Raw genomic sequence first — 19601 nt, 5'->3', positions numbered from 1 at the left:
ATTCCTTATTTGTTGTTGCCTATTCAGATGCGGATTGGGCAGGTTGTCCTGATACCCGCCGGTCCACTACTGGGTATTGTGTCTTTTTTGGACCTAATTTAATATCCTGGAGTGCAAAGAAGCAACAGACTGTTTCACGTTTGAGTGTTGAAGCTGAGTACTGAGCCTTAGCCTATGCATGTGCAGATACTATATGGATTCAAGGTCTTCTCCATGAACTTCAGCATTATCTCGCACATCAAATTATTCTTATTTATGACAATTTAGCTGCCACGTATCTTGTTGCCAATCTCGTTTTTCATGCTCGAACCAAACACATTGCTATTGATTATCATTTTGTTTGCGAACGTGTCACTTTGAGCAGTCACCGGGTTCACTTCATCCCTTCTACTCATCAACTAGCATATGTTTTTACCAAGCGCTTGTCTGCTGATCGTTTTAGGCTTCTTATTTCCAAACTTGTCTATTTGCCAATGTCAAGTTTGTGGGGGGATGTTAGGGAGTTACAATAGTTAATGACACTAATTATAGAATATTGGCCAATTGTTCGTTATATTGTAACTCCATATTTATGTGTATGTTTATGGTCTTTAAGATGTAACCATAGAGTATTATCTACTCACTTCTGTGTGTGTATATATATATATTGTATATTGAGGAAAATAAGTTTCTACAGTGCTTTCGTATTCATTTTAGAGTTGGGTGTTTAGAACCCTAGAAATCCAGTTTTCTTCGGTGAATTTGGACGGTTTTCGGTTAGAATTTATCACTGGCCTAGTTTTGAAAAGTGTTTCCCTTGTTGAGCTCTAGCTACCACGTAAATTTGAGCTCATTTAGTTAATGTTGAAAATTCAAGTTTTCTAAACGCTCCACCTTGGCTACCACGACGTGTGGCGGTGCGTGGGACCGTCCACAAGTGTTGTCTAAGTACCAAATACTTTCTAGTGACCCTATGAACCTATGTCCAGCTTGGTTTCCTGAAATTCAATTGTTTGGTGTGGTGATCAAATTGGACCACCACTTGTTTGTGTGATTGACGACAATTCGATCGTTGGATCGTCGTACAATTTTGTGAGCACCCTAGTTATCAGTTATTGGACCTTTGAGAACTTATAGATCGGAAATCCGATGTGCGGATCTTCCGGATTGAATAACCTTAGATTATTGACCTTAATGGACCTACCTTATCGACGATTGACGTTCTAGTCAACGTGCTCTACTCTAGAGTGTCGTTTATCTCTAGTTTGTTGTTGAGGCTTGATGGAGCTTACTTGGCTCATTACGATGACATGTCGTTTCCAGTTGACATGTGTCTTGATATATGTACTAGTGGCACCATATTGAGTTATACTTGTTTATTAAATGTGCTTTCTATTAAATTGTTATTTTTATTTTTAGCGTCGATCTATGTTTATTAATTGTGATTCAACTGTAGCTTGGAAACATTTATGAAATGTGGTTAGATATGTATAATTAGTATGATGTGTATGATTGTTTTTATGACGATGTGAACCCATAATATTATGAGAAGTATTATGTAGAACTTTTATGCTTGTATGATAAGATAGTTAGTGGTCATAAGAAGTTGATAGTGCAAGTGATTACGATGTAAATCATAACGAATGAGATAAGGGTAAGTGGTTTTTGTGTTGATCTAACTGCATCATGTAGCAGTGGTGTATGGATGGTCTTGCTTGGTGAATCTGCATTGGGGGACCATACTATTTATGGATTGCGCTTGGTTAATCCGTGTTGGGTGATCCTTATAGCCATTTATATTTAGGGGTGATCATGCTTGGTTAATCCGAATTGGGTGATCATTGCCTAATAGTTATGTAAGTGTGACCCTGCTTGATTAATCCGTATTGAGGGTCACTACCTACTTGGTTATCTTGACCTTGTTTGGTTAATCTGTGTTGGGGGGTCACTAGTGGTCCTGCTTGGTTAATCCGTGTTGGGGGACCATATTATATATGGATCGTTCTTGGTTAATCCGTGTTGGGCTATCCTTATGGCCATGTATGCTTATGAGTGATCATGCTTGGTTAATCTACGTTGGGTGATCACTTCCTAACAGTTGTAGGAGTGACTCTACTTGGTTAATCCGCGTTAGGGGGGTCACTGCCTACTTGGTTACTTTATCAGGGGTGGCTTTGCTTGGTTAATCTGCTTTGGAGGGCCACTTCCTTTTTGGTTACTTATGTAGGGTTCGGCCGAACTGCTTCCTTCTAGCCCTAGTTTTTTTTATACATATATGAATGATGGTTTTGAGAATCTTGAGGTTTGAATTAGAAAAGCCGTTGGATGTCTGGGTAACTCCTTCGGAGTTTACAGCGACTTGATTATGATTTCATAAAGCATCATTCTATACTCGATGTTTATAGATTGTTATCGATGGTCTATTTTTACTAAATATCACATACTTGTATAATTGTCACTCACCCGAGCCTCGTAGTTTATCTCAGTGTCTGATTGGCCCAATGTACCATTTCCATGATGTAGGCATTGATTTTACATGTGACATATCTGGGTAGATTATGAGAAGCCGCTTGATATTTTGGATTCCGTTGAGTGGTCCGGAATCCTTGCTCTTGCTCATTTCCATAAGGTTAGTCTAGAACCCTAGATTCGAACGAATGAGAATTACCCGCACAAGACCTTGTGAATACAAATTAGATTTACCATGTTTATTACTTATAATCCAATTAGGGAATTATATAGAGTTCTTTAATTAGATTCATAAAATGATATGTTATCGCATTGTTTGATTAATGTAGTTAAATGCTAAGATCATTCATCTTTTATTCATGAATTGTTTAATTGATGGGATTGTGGAATGACGTTGAATATGATTGTTATTATTATGATTATTTTAGTTGATCAAGTTACCTTGAGATTAAAATTGTGCTTCGTTGGTTATTTGATATGTTACATGCTATGGATGTATCATGCTGAAGATCAAGTGAATGATGTGATAATTGTTCGAGTGTAATGTATAACGAACTATGAATGGCTTGATCCCTATTGAGGGTACGTAGGCAATCTAACGAGAGATTAGATACAACCATAAGATATACGAAAAATCATTACGAAATTTGATTATGGAGTTGTAATTTGCCATATTCCGGAGGCGGAATAAGTTTGAGATACGAGTTTTGGTGACGTCACGTGTCGATCCTGGGCACATGTTGGGATCGGGGTGTGACATTAACAAACTGCCCAGACCTTTCGACATATTTTTGGAGTACTCTATTAACATGTATCGCCTCAATTTTCGTGGCTTGACAAAATAGAACCAAATCATCTGCAAAGAACACATGAGAGAGAGGCTTGGCTAAATGGTTGAATGTCATCCCCCTGATGTGCCTAACCCTCTCCTCATTTTGAATTAAGGCAGATAAACCTTCAGCACAAATTAAAAACAGAAATGGTGTTAAGGGATCCCCCTGACGGAGTCCCCTACATGGTACTATGTGACCCGTGACCTCCCCATTAATAATCACATTGTATGAGACTGTTTGCACACACTCCATTACCCAATGACCGAAAATATCATCAAATCCCAATTTATGCAACATAGCATTCAAAAACGGCCATTCAACACGGTCATAAGATTTTGCCATATCCAATTTTAACGCCATAAAATTAATACCTTCATCATTCCCTTGCTTCATGTAGTATAGCAATTCATGAACCACCAAGATGTTATCTGAGATTTGTCTTCTAGCTACAAACGCTAACTAGTTCTGCCTAATTACTTTAGAGTTAACTTTCTTCAGCTAATTACTTTAGAGACAACTTTCTTCAGCCGGTTCGTTAGAACCTTGGAAATAATCTTATACACTACATTACATAATGATATTGGCCGAAATTGGGTAATATTTTGTGGGTTGTCCACTTTTGGAATAAGTACAATATTGGTATGGTTTAACTCATTTAACAACCGCCTAGTCTGGAAAATAGGATTTGACCATACCTAGAACCACACCACCCACCATTTCCCAATGGTGTTGAAAGAAACCAGCATTAAACCCATCCGGACCTGGTGATTTAGTTGGGTGCATTTGGTAGATAGCAATCTCAATCTCCGCATCAGTCACCAGAGCAATCAATAAATTATTATCCAAACTCCCCACCTTACTCGGCACACATGAGATAATCTCATGAAAGCTAGTGGCCCTAGCCAAAGAGAATAAGGAGTGGAAATACTGAACTGCAACCTCCTGAATACACTACCTGTTCGTGGACCAAGATTCGTCTTCCTCCTCTAACCCTCGGATGGCATTCCATCATCTCCGTTTCATAGTCTAAGCATGAAAAAATCTTGTATTTTTGTCTCTTTCCTACAACCATTGCACTCTAGACTTCGTCCACCAATAGATTTCTTCATTTTTAATTGCCCGTGTGAGCTCCGCTTCCATCTCCCAAATCATAAAAAGTCGATTGCTAATATGCATTTCGAAGGGCTTCCTTCAATCGGCAAATTTCTTGTTGTTCATTTCACCTAGCCCTTTTCCGTCACCCTAGTAAACCATGTTTGACATTTTTCAAGTTATTCACCAATCTATGGGCATGAGACCCACCTTGAACACTAGTCCACCCATGCCACACCACCTCAGCACACTACTCATCTTGATTCCACCGTGGGTCATACATAAATCACTTCTTCCATCGAGGTTGGCCCACCTCCAACGAAAGTACCAACATGATTAGTATGTAATTTGATAAAATAATAGGTTGCTTATAAGATTGAAACTAAAAGAAAACATGACCCCAAATAGGCGTAATTTTTTTTTAGTGACTAGTGTAACATAACCTTTGAGGCGAGCCAAATTACATATTTGAAATGACCGGTGAAGCAAACGAAATATGAAATCTCATATTCAGCCACCAAACAAATTGACCAAAAATTATATATAGCGAGACTACAAAATACAACAAACTCATATTAAATTTCTAAAATTATTGCAAAGAATAGACAAACTAAAAAAAATATAAGCACATCAAAAGAGTGTCCCACACCAAAATTACACGTTTAAACTGTTGTGTTCCTTCTGAGTGCAAATACGAGGATAGTATAGCGGCACAAGTAAGGGTGTCGAACCACAAGGACGGAATAGACCTCTACGGATTATTAGCTTTAAGTGAACCCTAATTAAACAATAAAAATAACAAGTGTGATTTGGATTTTTGTTTTGAAAACTAAAGTAGCTTAAAAATCTAAACAAAGTTAAAATGAAATTTGTCCAGAATAAAAAGGGTATGTAGAAGTGGCTAAAAGACAAGTTTTTATGGGGTAAAAGAGGCTACAAGATATTCCAAAGAGATCCCAACAACTTAGCTTTTATTTTGCACGTTTTTGCATTATTTGATATGTCCAAATCGGGCTAGCAATCCCAATTCATTTACCATTCTGCTCTAGGTTTTCTAACAAGCCACATTTGCCTTAAATTCTTTATTTGGACTGTAAAACAAGCAACAACTTTATTTGGACTTTTAAATAGGCAACAACTTTACTTGGACTTCAAAACAGGCCACAAAGCTTTTTTACACATTATATTTTCACTTCTTTTGCCTCAAATGAATCTTAAAATACATGTAACTACATACTAACACAAAATAGGGTATAACGCAACCAATTTAACTGGAAAACATCACAAAGAGACTAAAAATTAATGATATAAATATACGAAATATATGAGTTATCATAAACTTGACTATGAAAAAAGATTGTCAATCCCTAAAACTTAGGTCCCAAATTCAAGAGAAAATAGTTAGAACTTGGCTTGACATTGGAGTAGGAATTAATCATTTCCTTCTACCTACTCAAACTCAAACTAGGATTAGTTAAACTCTCATTAATCTTTTAAGTGGAGACGTGTGACTTAGTTCACTACAAAATTAATTATGATTCTAAATCCATGAAACTAGCTTGTTAGATGTGTAACATACAAAGATTATATATCGAAGATCATTATTGTTTATATATTTACGTTGTTTCTAACTTTGTATTGTAATTTGTAGACAGTATCAGTAATTAATCTAACAAATTTAGACTTAAGTCTAATTAGTGCAGCCCAATTAGTAATGAGTGGGTCAACTATCTAAACTGTCTTAGTGGATGAATAGAGTGGCCACTGAGTCGTGAGTGGAGGGCTCATATCTTTCATGCATTTTATCTTACGACTTTAGAGTTTAGAGTCGCATCCTCTCCATGCAATGCAGGTGGCCCTCAAATTCAAAGGCAGGCAGGCTGCTCAAACATACTAATAAAGACTATAGATTTAGATATACTTTAATAATATACACTATACATACATATATAAATACTTTAATAATATAAACTTTACATACATATATGATATACATATATATATGGATTAATTGGGGACAACATTAAAATCACACACATGTAGAACAGGTTGGCGGAGGCGGATGCCGAGCCGGCTGGGCTGCCGATGCCGGCGCAGAGACTTGATTACATGATGTGATTTGTAACATTCGTAAAAGCTTCACAAGTAATTAAATTTAAAAACAAAACAATGGGCTAGCCATAAGACTCATATATATGGTCCATGAAACGAATATTTATGGAAAATTCTTGAGCGGCCTGACTGCTGGGTTATGGGGGGTTTAAAACCAACACCACCCCATGGTCAAATCAAACTTCCATTTTTTTAATCGTTTCAAGGAACTTTGGTCTTGTTGCTGTCTTTCACTCTTTCAGTAGAAGAGAAAATCCTGCAACCCGTTTCATCATACGTATCATATATCTGTCTGTCTTTCTTCTTAATATAACTTATTTTTCGATATGCATCTCTAGTGTGAATGTTTTTGGAAATTATTATCAGCAAAATTCATTATATACTTCTTATCACAAGTGTATTTTTCTTTCTGATTATAAAAAGTTCAGAATACAAAATGAAAATTTTGAAGTATCAATAACAATTCATTTTTTTTAGTTATAGCAGAGGATCCTGAAAGCTGAACATATCCTACTAGGATCTTATTGAAGTATAAATGTATTTGCTGTGGTAGTTTCATTATAAACAAAGTGTAGGATCTAATGTAAACCTTTGGATCATATTCCAATTGGTATTTAGATTAGATTGGATTAGAATGAGTCATAGCTCATGACATGTGCAAGCATCTTATATGATGACTTTGAAATGAATGGTTGTGATGGATTTGTAATGTTGTGAGAGGGTGAAATTGTTTCTCACTCCTCCAACGTTAAAACATGCTCTTTGAGCTCTTTGTTTTGTGAACAAGTCGAATACACTGAAACCTTTTGAAGAAAGCTCTGCTCTCTGTGTGTGCATTTTACTGTTCCATTGAATCTACCCGAAATCAAACTCTAATATGGTATCAGAGCCCACGGTTGCGGGCCCGTGCAAGCCAACGAGCTTGTCACCACCCGGAAGGAAACAAGTCTGAGCTCTTAATATAGAGACGACCGCTGAGTTCCAATTGAAAACAAGTGGGCCCAACGTCAGCCGACCTCTGAGTTTCAATCACCGATGTGGATCTCCACGTGTGAACCACTAAATGAGGTTACACGTGAGGGGGAGTGTTAAACTGTCCCACATCGGTGGGGTGAAGAAAACCAAAGGGGTTTAAATAGTATTACCCCACTCTAACTAATACCGAGGCCTTTTGTGGTAAAACCCCACACCTGAGGATTGTTCAGGTGGTTAAGTGGGGACAATATCGGTGTCGTTAGAGTGGGGCGGGCCCAGCGATCCAAAAATTCAAACAGATCTATCATCCTATCCAACATTATTTTCAGTGCTTATGTACGTCTTTTCTTGATGATATTGGGGATATAGAGGAATCAAACACGCGACTTTGATACAAACTTATGTTTTAGTGTACATACATAATCTAATAGCTAGAAAGATGTCCTTATATTATGCATTAGCCAAATATTAGACGTAACACTGTTTTAAGGAAACAGTTTCTTTAGTGCTAATCACATTTTACACATTTTGGTTCGGAGTGATTGTTTAAAGTGAGTTTCAATATTTGCACATTGCCTTATGAGATTTTTAAAATATATACATATAACATATTTACTTTTCCGTACATACATTTGATTGTTTGGTTTTTCGTTACGATGACAATGTGAGAAGCTTGAGACTAATTTTTGAGTTAATGTGAAAATTACACTTGTACCATATATACGATAAAATAGATGAATAATATAAATTGATATGATTCCAAAATCTCAGGATTTAATGTAAGAAAATTAATATTTCGTGATCCATTTTGGAAAATCACCTAAATCGATTAAGAATGTAAAATGCAGTTGAGCCATTTCTTTATTAATCAACGGATGAACAACAGTGGACATGTAAGATTTCAAATCCTTGCGATGAGTGGACAATTTATATGTTGAAAAAATTCCATACTGTGTGATTTTATTTGAGGTTGACAGAGTACGGGCAGACATAGCATCAACCGAACCCTAACAGCAAAATTTAACAAGTTCAAAAAATTCCAACCCAAGCCCAACTCACACTTTTCCAAGACGTCCAAACAGGTACAATTTAGGTTCAAGAGGATTCAGTGTTTTTGGAGCCCAAGCCATAACTTATGGCCGTTTCTGAGAACATTTGTAGACGTGGCAAAAAGCCGAGTCCGAGTGGAAAGGAAGGCGACAGCAAAACACAAGGGAATCAAGAGTTGAGTCTAAATCGCTACTCCAGATGGAGCCACTGTAACTGTTTGAACCGCTTCCTTCTCCCCTTCACTTCTTGCTTTAGACTCGCTACCTCTCTCTCTCTCTAAACTCTGAAAGTATTTTCCACAAATGATAAGCATGCCACGTTCACTCTCACTCACATTTTCACCAAAGTCTTTATCTGATCGGCATTTCTTGCTTCACTTATTAATTTCATGATTCCAAGCCTGCCCATTTTACAAAACCACCACCAGAACTCATGGCTTGCATGAAGCTTGGAGCTAAGTCTGAAGCATTCCATCGCGAAGGCCAAACTTGGTAACCCCTTTTTTCATATGCTCTGATGCACTATTACAAACCAATATATAGAATCGATGAACTAGAAATTGCCCATCTGGTGTTTGCTTGTTGTACTCGGTAATATATAAGAAGCAAGAAAGTTTAGTACTTTGATTATATATGCATGTGTTAATTACGTATAATTTGTAAACCCATTTGATAGAGAATTCATTAGCAACAGAAAGTAGCTACGGGTTTTGTTTATATGAACGTGAAGTGAACCCATTTATTGGATTAGAGTCCTGCTAGCTACCCACCACATGGGGTTTGTATAACGACTAGCAAAGATGGATTCTTTTGAGGAATATTATGAGGTCTCCTGCAATGTATTTGATTCTGTGATAATTAATGCTATTGAGTTGTGACTATATTAGGTGATTTAAGCTATGTTTATATGGATCTGATTTGTGTTTCTCATTCAGGCTTTGCACAACCGGGCTTCCGAGCGATGTTGTGATTCAAGTTGGGGAAATGTCTTTTCACCTCCACAAGGTGCATTTTGTTTGATATATCTTGCCAGTTGAAAACAATAACATTGTGTGTGTGTGCGTGTGAGTGTGCGTGTGCGTGTGTGAATGACTGGGTGCATCATTGTATTGATTTCCATTTGCTCTGTCTACACTTGTTTTGTAATTTTCTTATTTAGTCGAACTTTAATTGGTGTGCGAGCTATGCTCTCGTTTTAGTACTCATTTTGGCCATTACTGCAGTTTCCGTTGCTTTCTAAAAGTGGGCTACTAGAGAGGCTTATCGAAGAGTGTTCTAGTGAGGAAGGATCTTCTTGTGCCTTGCAACTTCATGGTGTGCCCGGGGGAGCTAAAGCATTTGAGCTTGTAACCAAATTCTGCTATGGCGTCAAAATAGAACTGACCGCTATGAACGTAGTCATCCTTAGATGTGCAGCAGAATACCTCCAAATGACTGAAGATTACGAACAAGGAAATCTCATTGCGCAAACGGAGGTTTTCCTTACTGAAGTCTTCAGCAATTGGAGAGACTCCATAGTAGCTATTGAAACATGTGAAGAAGTTCAACAATATGCTGAAGAGCTCCACATTGCTTCACGATGCATTGATTCCTTGGCTATCAAAGCTTGTGCAGATCCAAAGTTATTCAGTTGGCCTATATTATCAGGAGAAAATGACATGAAGAACCCAACAGCCTCATGGAATGGAATAACTTCTGATGACGCTAAGCCCCAACCTCTCGCTGATGATTGGTGGTATGAAGATGCATCCTTACTTAGCTTACCTCTCTATAAGCGATTGATTCAAGCCGTTGAATTGAAAGGAATGAGGCCTGAGAGTATTGCCGCTTCTCTCATATTCTATGTTAGAAAGTATCTCCCCTTGATGAATAGACAGTCGAGCTTTCATGACACAAATTATGTAAACTCAGGCACCACCATTTCTAACATTTCTGAGGCAGACCAGAGGGCTCTACTTGAAGATATCATGGGGTTACTTCCTCATAAGAAAGGAGTCACATCCTCCAAGATTCTCCTTAGGCTGCTACGAACGGCTATGATCTTACATGCAAGTCCGTCATGCAGAGAAAATTTGGAGAAAAGGGTAGGTGCCCAGTTGGACCAAGCTGTGCTCATAGATCTTCTCATACCAAATATGGGCTATTCTGTGGAGACTCTTTACGACATAGACTGCATTCAGAGGATTCTTGATCATTTCATGTCAGTAAACCAGGCTTCACTTGCATCATCTTCCCCATGCATAATCGAAGAGGGGCAACTAATGACTGGCACTGATCCACTGACACCTATTACTATGGTAGCCAGTCTGGTGGATGGATACCTTGCCGAGGTAGCACCAGATGTTAATTTGAAGTTACCAAAATTTCAGGCACTTGCTGCTGTCATCCCTGAATATGCCCGGCCGGTGGATGATGGCATATATCATGCAATCGATGTTTTCTTGAAGGTAAATCAAACTTAAGTGCATGGCGTATGAACTTATCTTCATGACATAATGATATTTAGTTTCACCTTAGATATAGTCTGGCGAAAATGTCGATGGATTTCTATTGAGACTAGAATTCTGTGAATAGCATTGCACTGTAAATTTTACATCAGCCGGTCCATATGTTACCGTCACAGTACTCGAAAACTTCCCAATTTTTAAACTAGGGCATTACTAATATGTTACTATAATCGGGAGTACCACACATTGTTGGGGTAATATTTTTCTACGACTTTGGTGTCTTTCTGATCATGCATGCTAACAACATTGCATTTTTCACAACCTTAGGCACATCCTTGGCTTACAGATGCTGAAAGGGAGCAACTCTGCAGACTCATGAACTGCCAGAAGCTTTCTCTGGAAGCCAGTACGCATGCAGCTCAGAACGAAAGATTACCTCTTCGAGTAATTGTTCAAGTCCTTTTCTTTGAACAGCTTCGACTCCGCACATCAATTTCTGGCTGGTTCTTTGTTGACAATCTTGAGAACTCACAAAATCCCAGCGGAAACCTTGGGCTCCCCGCCAAAAATGATGTGTCCGGTCAAGTGGACGCTGCACAAGACCAAGCTGTGGGTTTCGATCATCATGACATGAGGGAACGTGTTTTAGAGCTTCAAAAGGAGTGTTCAAGCATGAAGAAGGAGCTCCAGAAGCTGGTCAAGGCCAAGAGAAGTTGGAGCATCCTTCCCATAAGGTTAGGTTTTAGAAAAAAGTTGGAGCCTTGCAATCCGAAAGAATCGAAGCCCACTGATCGGATTCCGGTACCAACATCATGCTGCAATGGACAACAAACTCATGAAAACAGCTAGTGAGTGGCTCTTTCAACCTCAAGCCCTAATTTTTATTTTAAATTTTTTATTCAATATATTCCATTATCTCTTGAATGGTAGAAGTTGCTTATTCTCTTGCATCTGTAAATTGGATTAAGTGGTGCATTGTTTAGAAGAAGTTAGGTTGTTATTCAATTCAATCAAATTATTTACCTTGTTGAACATAGGTGGCTGAAATTAAAAAGAATTTAATTTCATAAGATCTTTTATTTAGACCTTGAGTCTTATTATTCACACTTCTACTCAAAATGTTAGAAATTCTCTACCTCATATAAGTTGAGTTTGCTTGAGTTGGGCCGATACTAGCATGGTAAACCGCAAACATTGCGCGGTCTAATCTGCTATTATAACCTATGAGGCCCGAAATAGAAGATTGTACAAACTATATGGTTCAAAATCATAATTCTCCGTCTTCAAAAGGAAAAGAAATAATGAAGAATTGGTCAATGCACCATGTCACGACAACCCAACATAAGCGTCACGTCTCACAGCTTGACACGATTTACATCTATTAGTCCTTGCTACAACTGTAGAAATGGAATCCGATAATGTCCTATTCGAACTGGTGTCATAGATTGAATTTCCTGGAGATTTTCTCGTACATTTTCAGCCTAACTTGCTCAGAGAAACTTTCTGAAAAAATGAACACTTGTTTCCCTCTTTTTTAATAAAGCTTTGGGCCTATTGGCAAAAATCATAACAGATAGGACTGCACTGTAGGAGTTTTGTCCTCTTACTCTTACTCCAAATGTTTCCACTGTCGTTTGATAACACCATCTCTCTATGTCCCATCTTTGTATTTTTCACACTGGAAGTTTGAAAAAGAACCTCTACCAAGAAACTCCAAAAATTGACTCCTCAAAGGCTCAAACCAACAAGAGCTTTGGATGTGATCGGACATATACCTCTCTCTCTTCTTCATGTAACGAGTGAGATAGAGAAAAAGAGATGTATTCATGTTACGTGTATGGTGTGATTTAGTAAGTGAGATAAAGAGCGGAAAATATAGTTACGTGATAATTGAGATAGAAAGAGAGGTAGTATGGTCACATTAGTTATTGAGAATGATCCGTTTCCGTTAGATGCATGGTGCCACATGATGAGTGTCCACTGAGAGATAGGATTATATTTCCAGTTACATGTATGGTGTCTCATGATGAGTGAGAAAGACAAAGATATAGGGTCATGTGATGAGTGAGATAAACGAAAGAGCATAGTCACATAACGAGTGAGAGAGAAAAAAGAGAGATATCTTCAATTACTAGTTAAATTACTCAATCAGTGAGAGAGTGACACGAGAATATATCCCCTTTTCACAAGTACACAGTTAGTGGAATCAACCACAGGCACCTAGAAGAAACTGGGTCCTAACTGTCCCAGAAAATTGGCCTTTTACTTTTCTATGTACATAACAAGTGGCCCTCCATAGGCCACAAGTCACATGTCATTGTCTCATTCCTCCGACAGCAAAGGGCACCCCTTTCGTTTTTCTCAAGATTGGCCCCCGTTCCTCCAAATTCCAATCAAACATTTACTTGACAAATGACTCGCACCTCTGGTTTGCTGGCTTGAAGCCCCACTCTTGGTGTTGGCCTTAGCTTCCCAACCTTAACAGAAAAGCATTACTGGAAAAGATGGGACTCTATCTGCGTCCGCAAACAACAATTGGCAACCTCTTTCTTTCCTTCTTTCTTTGTTAGTGACACTTCTGTCCTTCTAAATGGGACCATTGGTTCTGTTTTTCCAACCACGTGTCAATGCATTGTCAACCCATTTGCTCAATTCGTTGATACAAGCAATGTTGTGGGAGGAGAATGGAACACGGTACACCGCATGCAGAGACACATGGTATTAATCGTTTGAGTTACAGACTGCTTGCGGTAAGACACAACAAAGTGAAAACAAAAGCATATGTGCTGAACAATAAATGTATAAATTAGTTACTATAGGGGAAGGTTCACAAAAGCCTAAAGTGCTGCTCAGTTACTTACAAGTTAAGAAATGGGAAGGAAATTTCCACAAACATAGAATATTGAAGCTTCACATAGTGAGGTCAATTCCAAGAATTTACATTGGAAAAACAAAAGCAAAAAAAGAAAGATCCCCCGATCAGAAATTTGGAGTTCTACAAGTTAGCCTCTTCAACTTCCAAAATTCCAACAAGCTTTAGTGCTTTAGTGGTTGAATGCTGCCTTACAAGCCCACAATATCACCTAGAGATGTCATATTCTTGTGTGTAGCCAAGCTGCTCTATCTCCCAATTCAACTTTGGAGCAACTCTTTCATGACATGGGACGTAATCCTGCACCACCAAAAGTAACCAAACATCAAAACAAATTTTCAAACCAAGCGATGTGCTCCCATCCCCTTGCATAAGAGTTCGAATCCCTCTCTATCCCGTAGATTAGAGTATTTTAAACAATGTTTTGAAATTACCTCCAGTTTCTTCACCAGCTCCTTGGCTGTTGGCGCCGATATAATTATGTGGCGGGCGCTCGGGCTAACAAATCCCTCTTCCACAGCCTTGTCGATGAACGATAGCAAGGAGTTGTAGTATCCATCGACATTCAGCAATCCCACCTGCACACAGACAAGAACAATAGGTGGATAAGCCTAAAAAGTTGATGAGTTTTACGTTCAACTAGTAATAAAAGATGAGTTTTACGTTCAACTAGTAATAAAAATGCAGAAAAAACAGGGAATTACTGGCTTGTCATGAATTCCAAGCTGAGCCCATGTTATGACTTCGAGTAACTCTTCCAGAGTTCCGTAACCACCTGCAGTGAAAAACTAAATCAGCTTTTGCAGTCCCAGAAGCTGCACAGTTCACGTCTTACATTGGTAATAGTTAAGTTAACACGTATGTAATGAAAGAGATAAGCGCAATAAAAGATACACTCGGGATAGGTAAGATTCTCTCCCACAGAATAGAGGGGCAAAACAAGACAACGAGTACTAGGATAAGGACAAGGACTTTGTTGGGGTGGAAGGGTAAAAAGAGATTTGAAATACCGACTTGTTCCATCTGGACTTTTTAACCTTGGTGTAATGTTTTGACTGACCATGGAATATGAATACTTACACTTTTACTGTCAAAAACATATGCTTGTAGAGGGATTTTTTTATTATTTATTTTGACGATGGATATCCTAAATTAAAAATTTACACGGAGAAAAACTCAAACTCAAATGCAAGGGAAACTCCGGATGTCGGGTATATGTATGAAGGTGGTGAGCATCATATTCCCTGCAGGTGCAGGTGCTCGTTGGCAAACCCAATTGGTGCAAGTCCATATATACAGCAAACGACTATATTTAGCTAAACAGGATATTAACCGGCACAAGCAGAAGCGGATTTCCTCAGAAAACCTATAATTTTGAGTGTAAGATGTTGACGTGTCATGCTCTGGGGACTCTTAACCAGGGTGTTTCTTGGGTTTTGTGTTAGAGCAATTTTTCATAATTTACAAATTTGTACAATCACAATCTGAATCAACATTGTCAAATATCAGTGCTATCATACCACAAAAACAGATTGTTTCAACAATAAATTATCAAGATTCTCTTGCCAAATCTTTGTGCTTCAATGTTTAAGAATTCTGGTGTATGAGAGAGAGAGGGAGAGAGAGAGATTGGTTGAGGACTTATACTAACCGGGCAAGGCAATAAAAGCATCCGAGTGCTTAGCCATCTCTGCCTTTCTTTGATGCATGCCTGCAACTGCCTTCACTTCCCCCACAGTCTCACCAGTTAACTGCAAAATGACATCCATGCACACGACAAAACAAACAAATTAAACAATTAGAAGGGAGAGGGAGATTTGTAGGTTTGTGCAGCAACGCAATGATGAGTTGCAGAAACGATGAACTCAATGCAAAAATTTGAACCCCAGCCAGTAGTTTTGAGACGTAAGAATAAACAAAGTTCGATAGATAGAAAATGCCAAGACAGAAAAGCCCAAGAAGCAAAATTACTTTATAGCTCAAGTGAGCACGGCATGACGAATATTTTTTAGTACTTCGGAGTATCTGATACTTCAACTGATTTGGCCGTTAGGTCTTGGTAATTATATCTTTTAACCAATGATCTAACTGTAACCCGCCCGGAGTCTAAGATACCTGAAGTACACTAGAACTCAAAAGAATCAGAGATGTGGGATATTATTATTAGGGTTATTGGGCTAGTGCCAAGTACTCAAGTGTGTAATGGATAAGCCTCCCCAACCAAAGCATCCATTGAAGAAGAAACAGAATTCTAGGGCACCAAACAGAGAATAACACAACCCAAAAGCAAGAAAACAAAACCCAAAAGGGAGAAAAACAAAATGAACCCGAAAACAGTAGCTAAAAGTGCTCACATCATCCCCACTCAGAAGAAAAAAGAAAAGCAAGTGACTAAAAAGAAAGAACAGAGCAAAGCAAGTGATTAAAAAGAAAGAACAGAGCATTAATCGTAATCCCTATAAATATACACACATATAATAATGTGTTTATATATATATATATTGTATTCTTTGCAACCGGAGAGTTGAAAGACTTTTATGTGGCTGGAGGAAACATACCTCTCGAGGCATGAGCGTCTTGGGAATAACTCTGCAGGGGGAGACAATAACATGACAAAATCAGTGTGCAATGCAGAACTAAACCAACCATAATTCTTTCTTAATCTCTTTTTTCTTTTAATAATCTGAGATTTGATAGAATAAAAGTACCCAATGACATGGCGACCACCATCATGAACAGCTTGTGAAACCAAACCCATCAGTCCTATGCTGCCCCCTCCATACACCAGATCAATGTTCCTTGAAACCTTCAACAAAAATGTTCAAGTTATGAGTTTAGAGAGAGAGAGAGAGAGAGAGAGAGAGAGAGAGCAACATTTTTTTGGCATGCATTCTGCTAAAATTTCTCTAAAACTCTCATGACCCAAGTGGCAGACAAGTTAAAATCATAATGTGGTTGTCCCAATAAAAACAGAACAAGTTAATATGAAAACATAACAAAACACAAAGATGATCAGCTAATTCCAAGCAAAACCCATCTCACAAAACAAGAAACAAACACAAAAACATGCTCACAAATCACATTCAAATCCAAATGAGAGAAAAATTCAAAAAACTTTTCCAAGAACCCATGTGTCAAGAAACCGCCACAAAACTATATTTGAACCTATCTGCTCTCCCCTCTAAACCCATGTTCGAATCACTCTCTGCGTAGTTTAGATGAATTTAAATGTATAATATTCTATTGCTTTTCAAAAGAAAAAGGAGAAGAAGAAGCCATGGTTATATACCAGTTCTTTGCCAAGCTCAATGGCAGCATCCTGGTAACTGCTCTTCTTCCCTTGGCTGCTCCCACAAAACACACAAATCCTCCTAAACCTGGATTGCTGCTGCATTTCACTCTCAATCTCCATTTCTCTCAACTTTTTCAGTTACTTTACAAAATCTAATGAATAATTTAAGACAACTTTTTCTTTTTCCTTTTGCCAGTTCCTCTGTCTCTGTTTTGCTTCTGACCTCTGTGTTACAGAAAAAAAGAAAATTCAACTCAGAAAAACCTCCCAACTTTGTGTTGGTGGTGCCGTTTCTCTACATGCGTATTTATAAGCCCCCCTCGCACGTGAGTGCCTCTCGCTTGAAGCTCACACGCTTTGCAAACACACACACACACACACACACAAGTGCACAACTACAAAGCATTGGCACGCGTGGACCACTCTGTTTTTATTTGTGTTTTTCTTGATTTTCTTACATTTTTTAATGTCACCCCTTTGTTGATTTCGTGATCATAAAACTTAGGGCATAAATAAAGTTGTCCCAATTTTTTATTTACGAAATATCTGTTTTGTTTTATTTTTCTCCGGAATAATGTTTGAAAATTGAAAGTAAAATAGAAAGAATGAGAGTGCTATTAGATTGTCAATGAACTGAACTATCAACTATACAGGAGAAGTCCTTCTTTATACAAAAGGATCGAAGGGTTTGACTTGTTACAACTTGGAAGCTTACAACGTGTAGAGGACTCACACATATGCAACTGAAGTTCGATTCTTGCGTTTCTCTTTTCTTATGTTATGATAAAAATACAACTACATAACTAATGCAACGCCCCTTGTGAAGTGTAAAACCCATTTTTAGATTAATGACAATAATGCTCGGTTCATTAAGCTACGAAACTAATTAGAGAAGAACCATTATCCCTAAAATCATTATCAAGGGAAATTAATTCTTAAGGCCTTGTTTGGTCTTTAGGATTACAAACTTCTTCTTTTTTCATGAGTCATCCAATATATCTAAATTGGACACAATTTTTTCATTTCTTCCTTCTACGAACATTGAAAATAATGATTTATCCGTTCCAGTCCAATCATATGTACCAAACTAAGATTAAGTCTCAATAATGTATGTCGTGCATGAGGATTATGGAAGAGCTTAATATGATTGAGAGAGGGAGTGAGTTTTGTATTAAAACTTTTCCTTGCAAGTATTTATTGACTTTTTTTAATTAGAGGAATTTTATCCGACACCACATCATGCTTTACGTCATATAAATTCTTGTTTTAATTTCCAAGATCATGTGAATTATATGAATATGGTCCAACATTTGGCATGAAGAGAAATGCTAAGGAGACTCTCACAAAGTGAGACTCGTCATGGACTCTTTGCCACATCATCCTTTTGACACATTATTTTATAATATTGGCACGGGAATTGTGTCACAAAGATGAGGTGACGGAAAGTCAGCGGAGAGTCCATGAACAATCCCACTATTTTTTTTTTTTGAGAAATGGTACGATATTCATTAAACGGCAAAGAATACGTACAACCTAAGGATAGTGTGCATACTGGGCCTCGATAAAAACCTTGTCGGGGATTTCAACCTAGTTGAAGTGAAAAAAAGTGTCCCGTACAACAATGTAACCTATCCTCAGCTGAATAATAAAAAAAATTGCATTCCCTCTTCAACTAAAACATCTTGGAGTAAATCTGGAGGCTCCTCAAACCACATAAACATTGAGAACTCCCAATGCCCATACGAGCAAGACGATGAGGTGCAGAATTACCCTCCCACTGCACATGGCAAACCTCGAGTGAGCCATCCCTATGAGGAAGAATCTAACATCGTTTATTACAGGGACCAAGGATGAGCAATCTTCCCATTGATCCTTCATTGCCGCAAGCACCAAGCTAGAGTCTCCTTAAAAAATAATCTTCCAGCTTATAGGACAATCATTTTTAACCAATAAAACTGCATTTCGAAGAGTAATCAATTCCGCATGAAATGTAAATTGTGTCATCTTAATAGGACCTACAGAAGCAGCCAAAAACTCCCCTAAATGATCACGAATTACCACCCCAAAGCCCCCTCGAATCCCATTTCGGCTCCATGCCCCATCAAAATTACCAACTTCAGGTTTCTGACACTGCTGCACCTCTTGGCTAGCCTTCTTAGCAGCCCCTTTATGCCACTTATGAAACTCAATCAACCATCGCTCAGCTCTTAGCATGACCTCCTGTGGCGGGAGTGAAATACCATTCCAAACCATATCATTCTCTTGCTTCCATAGAGCCCAAATCAACATCAAACAAAATTCAAAACAAGATGACTGAAGCTATAGAGATAACTGAGAGATCCAGTGCACTAGAGGCAGCCCATGATCCATCTCCACCCTCAGTCCCAAACTTTGAAACCAGACCATCCTCGCCAAGGTACAATCTCGTAAGGCATGCTCGACAGACAAACAAATAGATTAAAGCATCCACTAGCATTTCTC

General features: G+C 38.2%; 2 protein-coding genes across 2 annotated transcripts; one reads left to right on the top strand and one right to left on the bottom strand.

Annotated features, from left to right (window-relative positions):
- The first annotated feature begins 8656 nt into the window (after positions 1-8656).
- LOC126617871 (BTB/POZ domain-containing protein At5g03250-like) lies at positions 8657-12039 on the top strand. Its single transcript, XM_050285959.1, has 4 exons — positions 8657-9001; positions 9445-9514; positions 9733-10956; positions 11284-12039. Exons 1-4 carry the CDS (start codon positions 8943-8945, stop codon positions 11803-11805), a joined length of 1875 nt encoding a protein of 624 aa, XP_050141916.1. The 5' UTR covers positions 8657-8942; the 3' UTR covers positions 11806-12039.
- Positions 12040-13738: 1699 nt separating this feature from the next.
- LOC126617869 (cytokinin riboside 5'-monophosphate phosphoribohydrolase LOG3-like) lies at positions 13739-17394 on the bottom strand. Its single transcript, XM_050285957.1, has 7 exons — positions 17118-17394; positions 16537-16634; positions 16387-16417; positions 15480-15579; positions 14533-14603; positions 14263-14406; positions 13739-14128 (listed from the first exon to the last, which is right to left on the bottom strand). The coding sequence occupies exons 1-7, from the start codon at positions 17238-17240 to the stop codon at positions 14036-14038; spliced, it is 660 nt and encodes a 219-aa protein (XP_050141914.1). The 5' UTR covers positions 17241-17394; the 3' UTR covers positions 13739-14035.
- Between the last annotated feature and the right edge of the window lie 2207 nt (positions 17395-19601).

This window comes from Malus sylvestris, chromosome 4 (genome assembly GCF_916048215.2).
Source record: "Malus sylvestris chromosome 4, drMalSylv7.2, whole genome shotgun sequence".
Taxonomy (NCBI): Eukaryota; Viridiplantae; Streptophyta; class Magnoliopsida; order Rosales; family Rosaceae; genus Malus; species Malus sylvestris.
The sequence above is the reverse complement of the archived record's forward strand: the minus strand, read 5'-3'. Positions and strand labels throughout refer to the sequence as shown.

Bases quoted from the DNA above. Each gene is read 5' to 3' on its own strand.
- LOC126617871 (XM_050285959.1), top strand. From the start codon at position 8,943: ATGGCTTGCATGAAGCTTGGAGCTAAGTCTGAAGCATTCCATCGCGAA. The intron at 9,002-9,444 runs GTAACCCCTTTT...TTTCTCATTCAG, and splicing joins CATCGCGAAGGCCAAACTTG to GCTTTGCACAACCGGGCTTC. The intron at 10,957-11,283 runs GTAAATCAAACT...TCACAACCTTAG, and splicing joins CAATCGATGTTTTCTTGAAG to GCACATCCTTGGCTTACAGA.
- LOC126617869 (XM_050285957.1), bottom strand. From the start codon at position 17,240: ATGGAGATTGAGAGTGAAATGCAGCAGCAATCCAGGTTTAGGAGGATT. The intron at 16,635-17,117 runs GTATATAACCAT...TTTTTGTTGAAG, and splicing joins TTGAGCTTGGCAAAGAACTG to GTTTCAAGGAACATTGATCT. The intron at 15,580-16,386 runs GTATGTTTCCTC...GTCATTTTGCAG, and splicing joins AGACGCTCATGCCTCGAGAG to TTAACTGGTGAGACTGTGGG.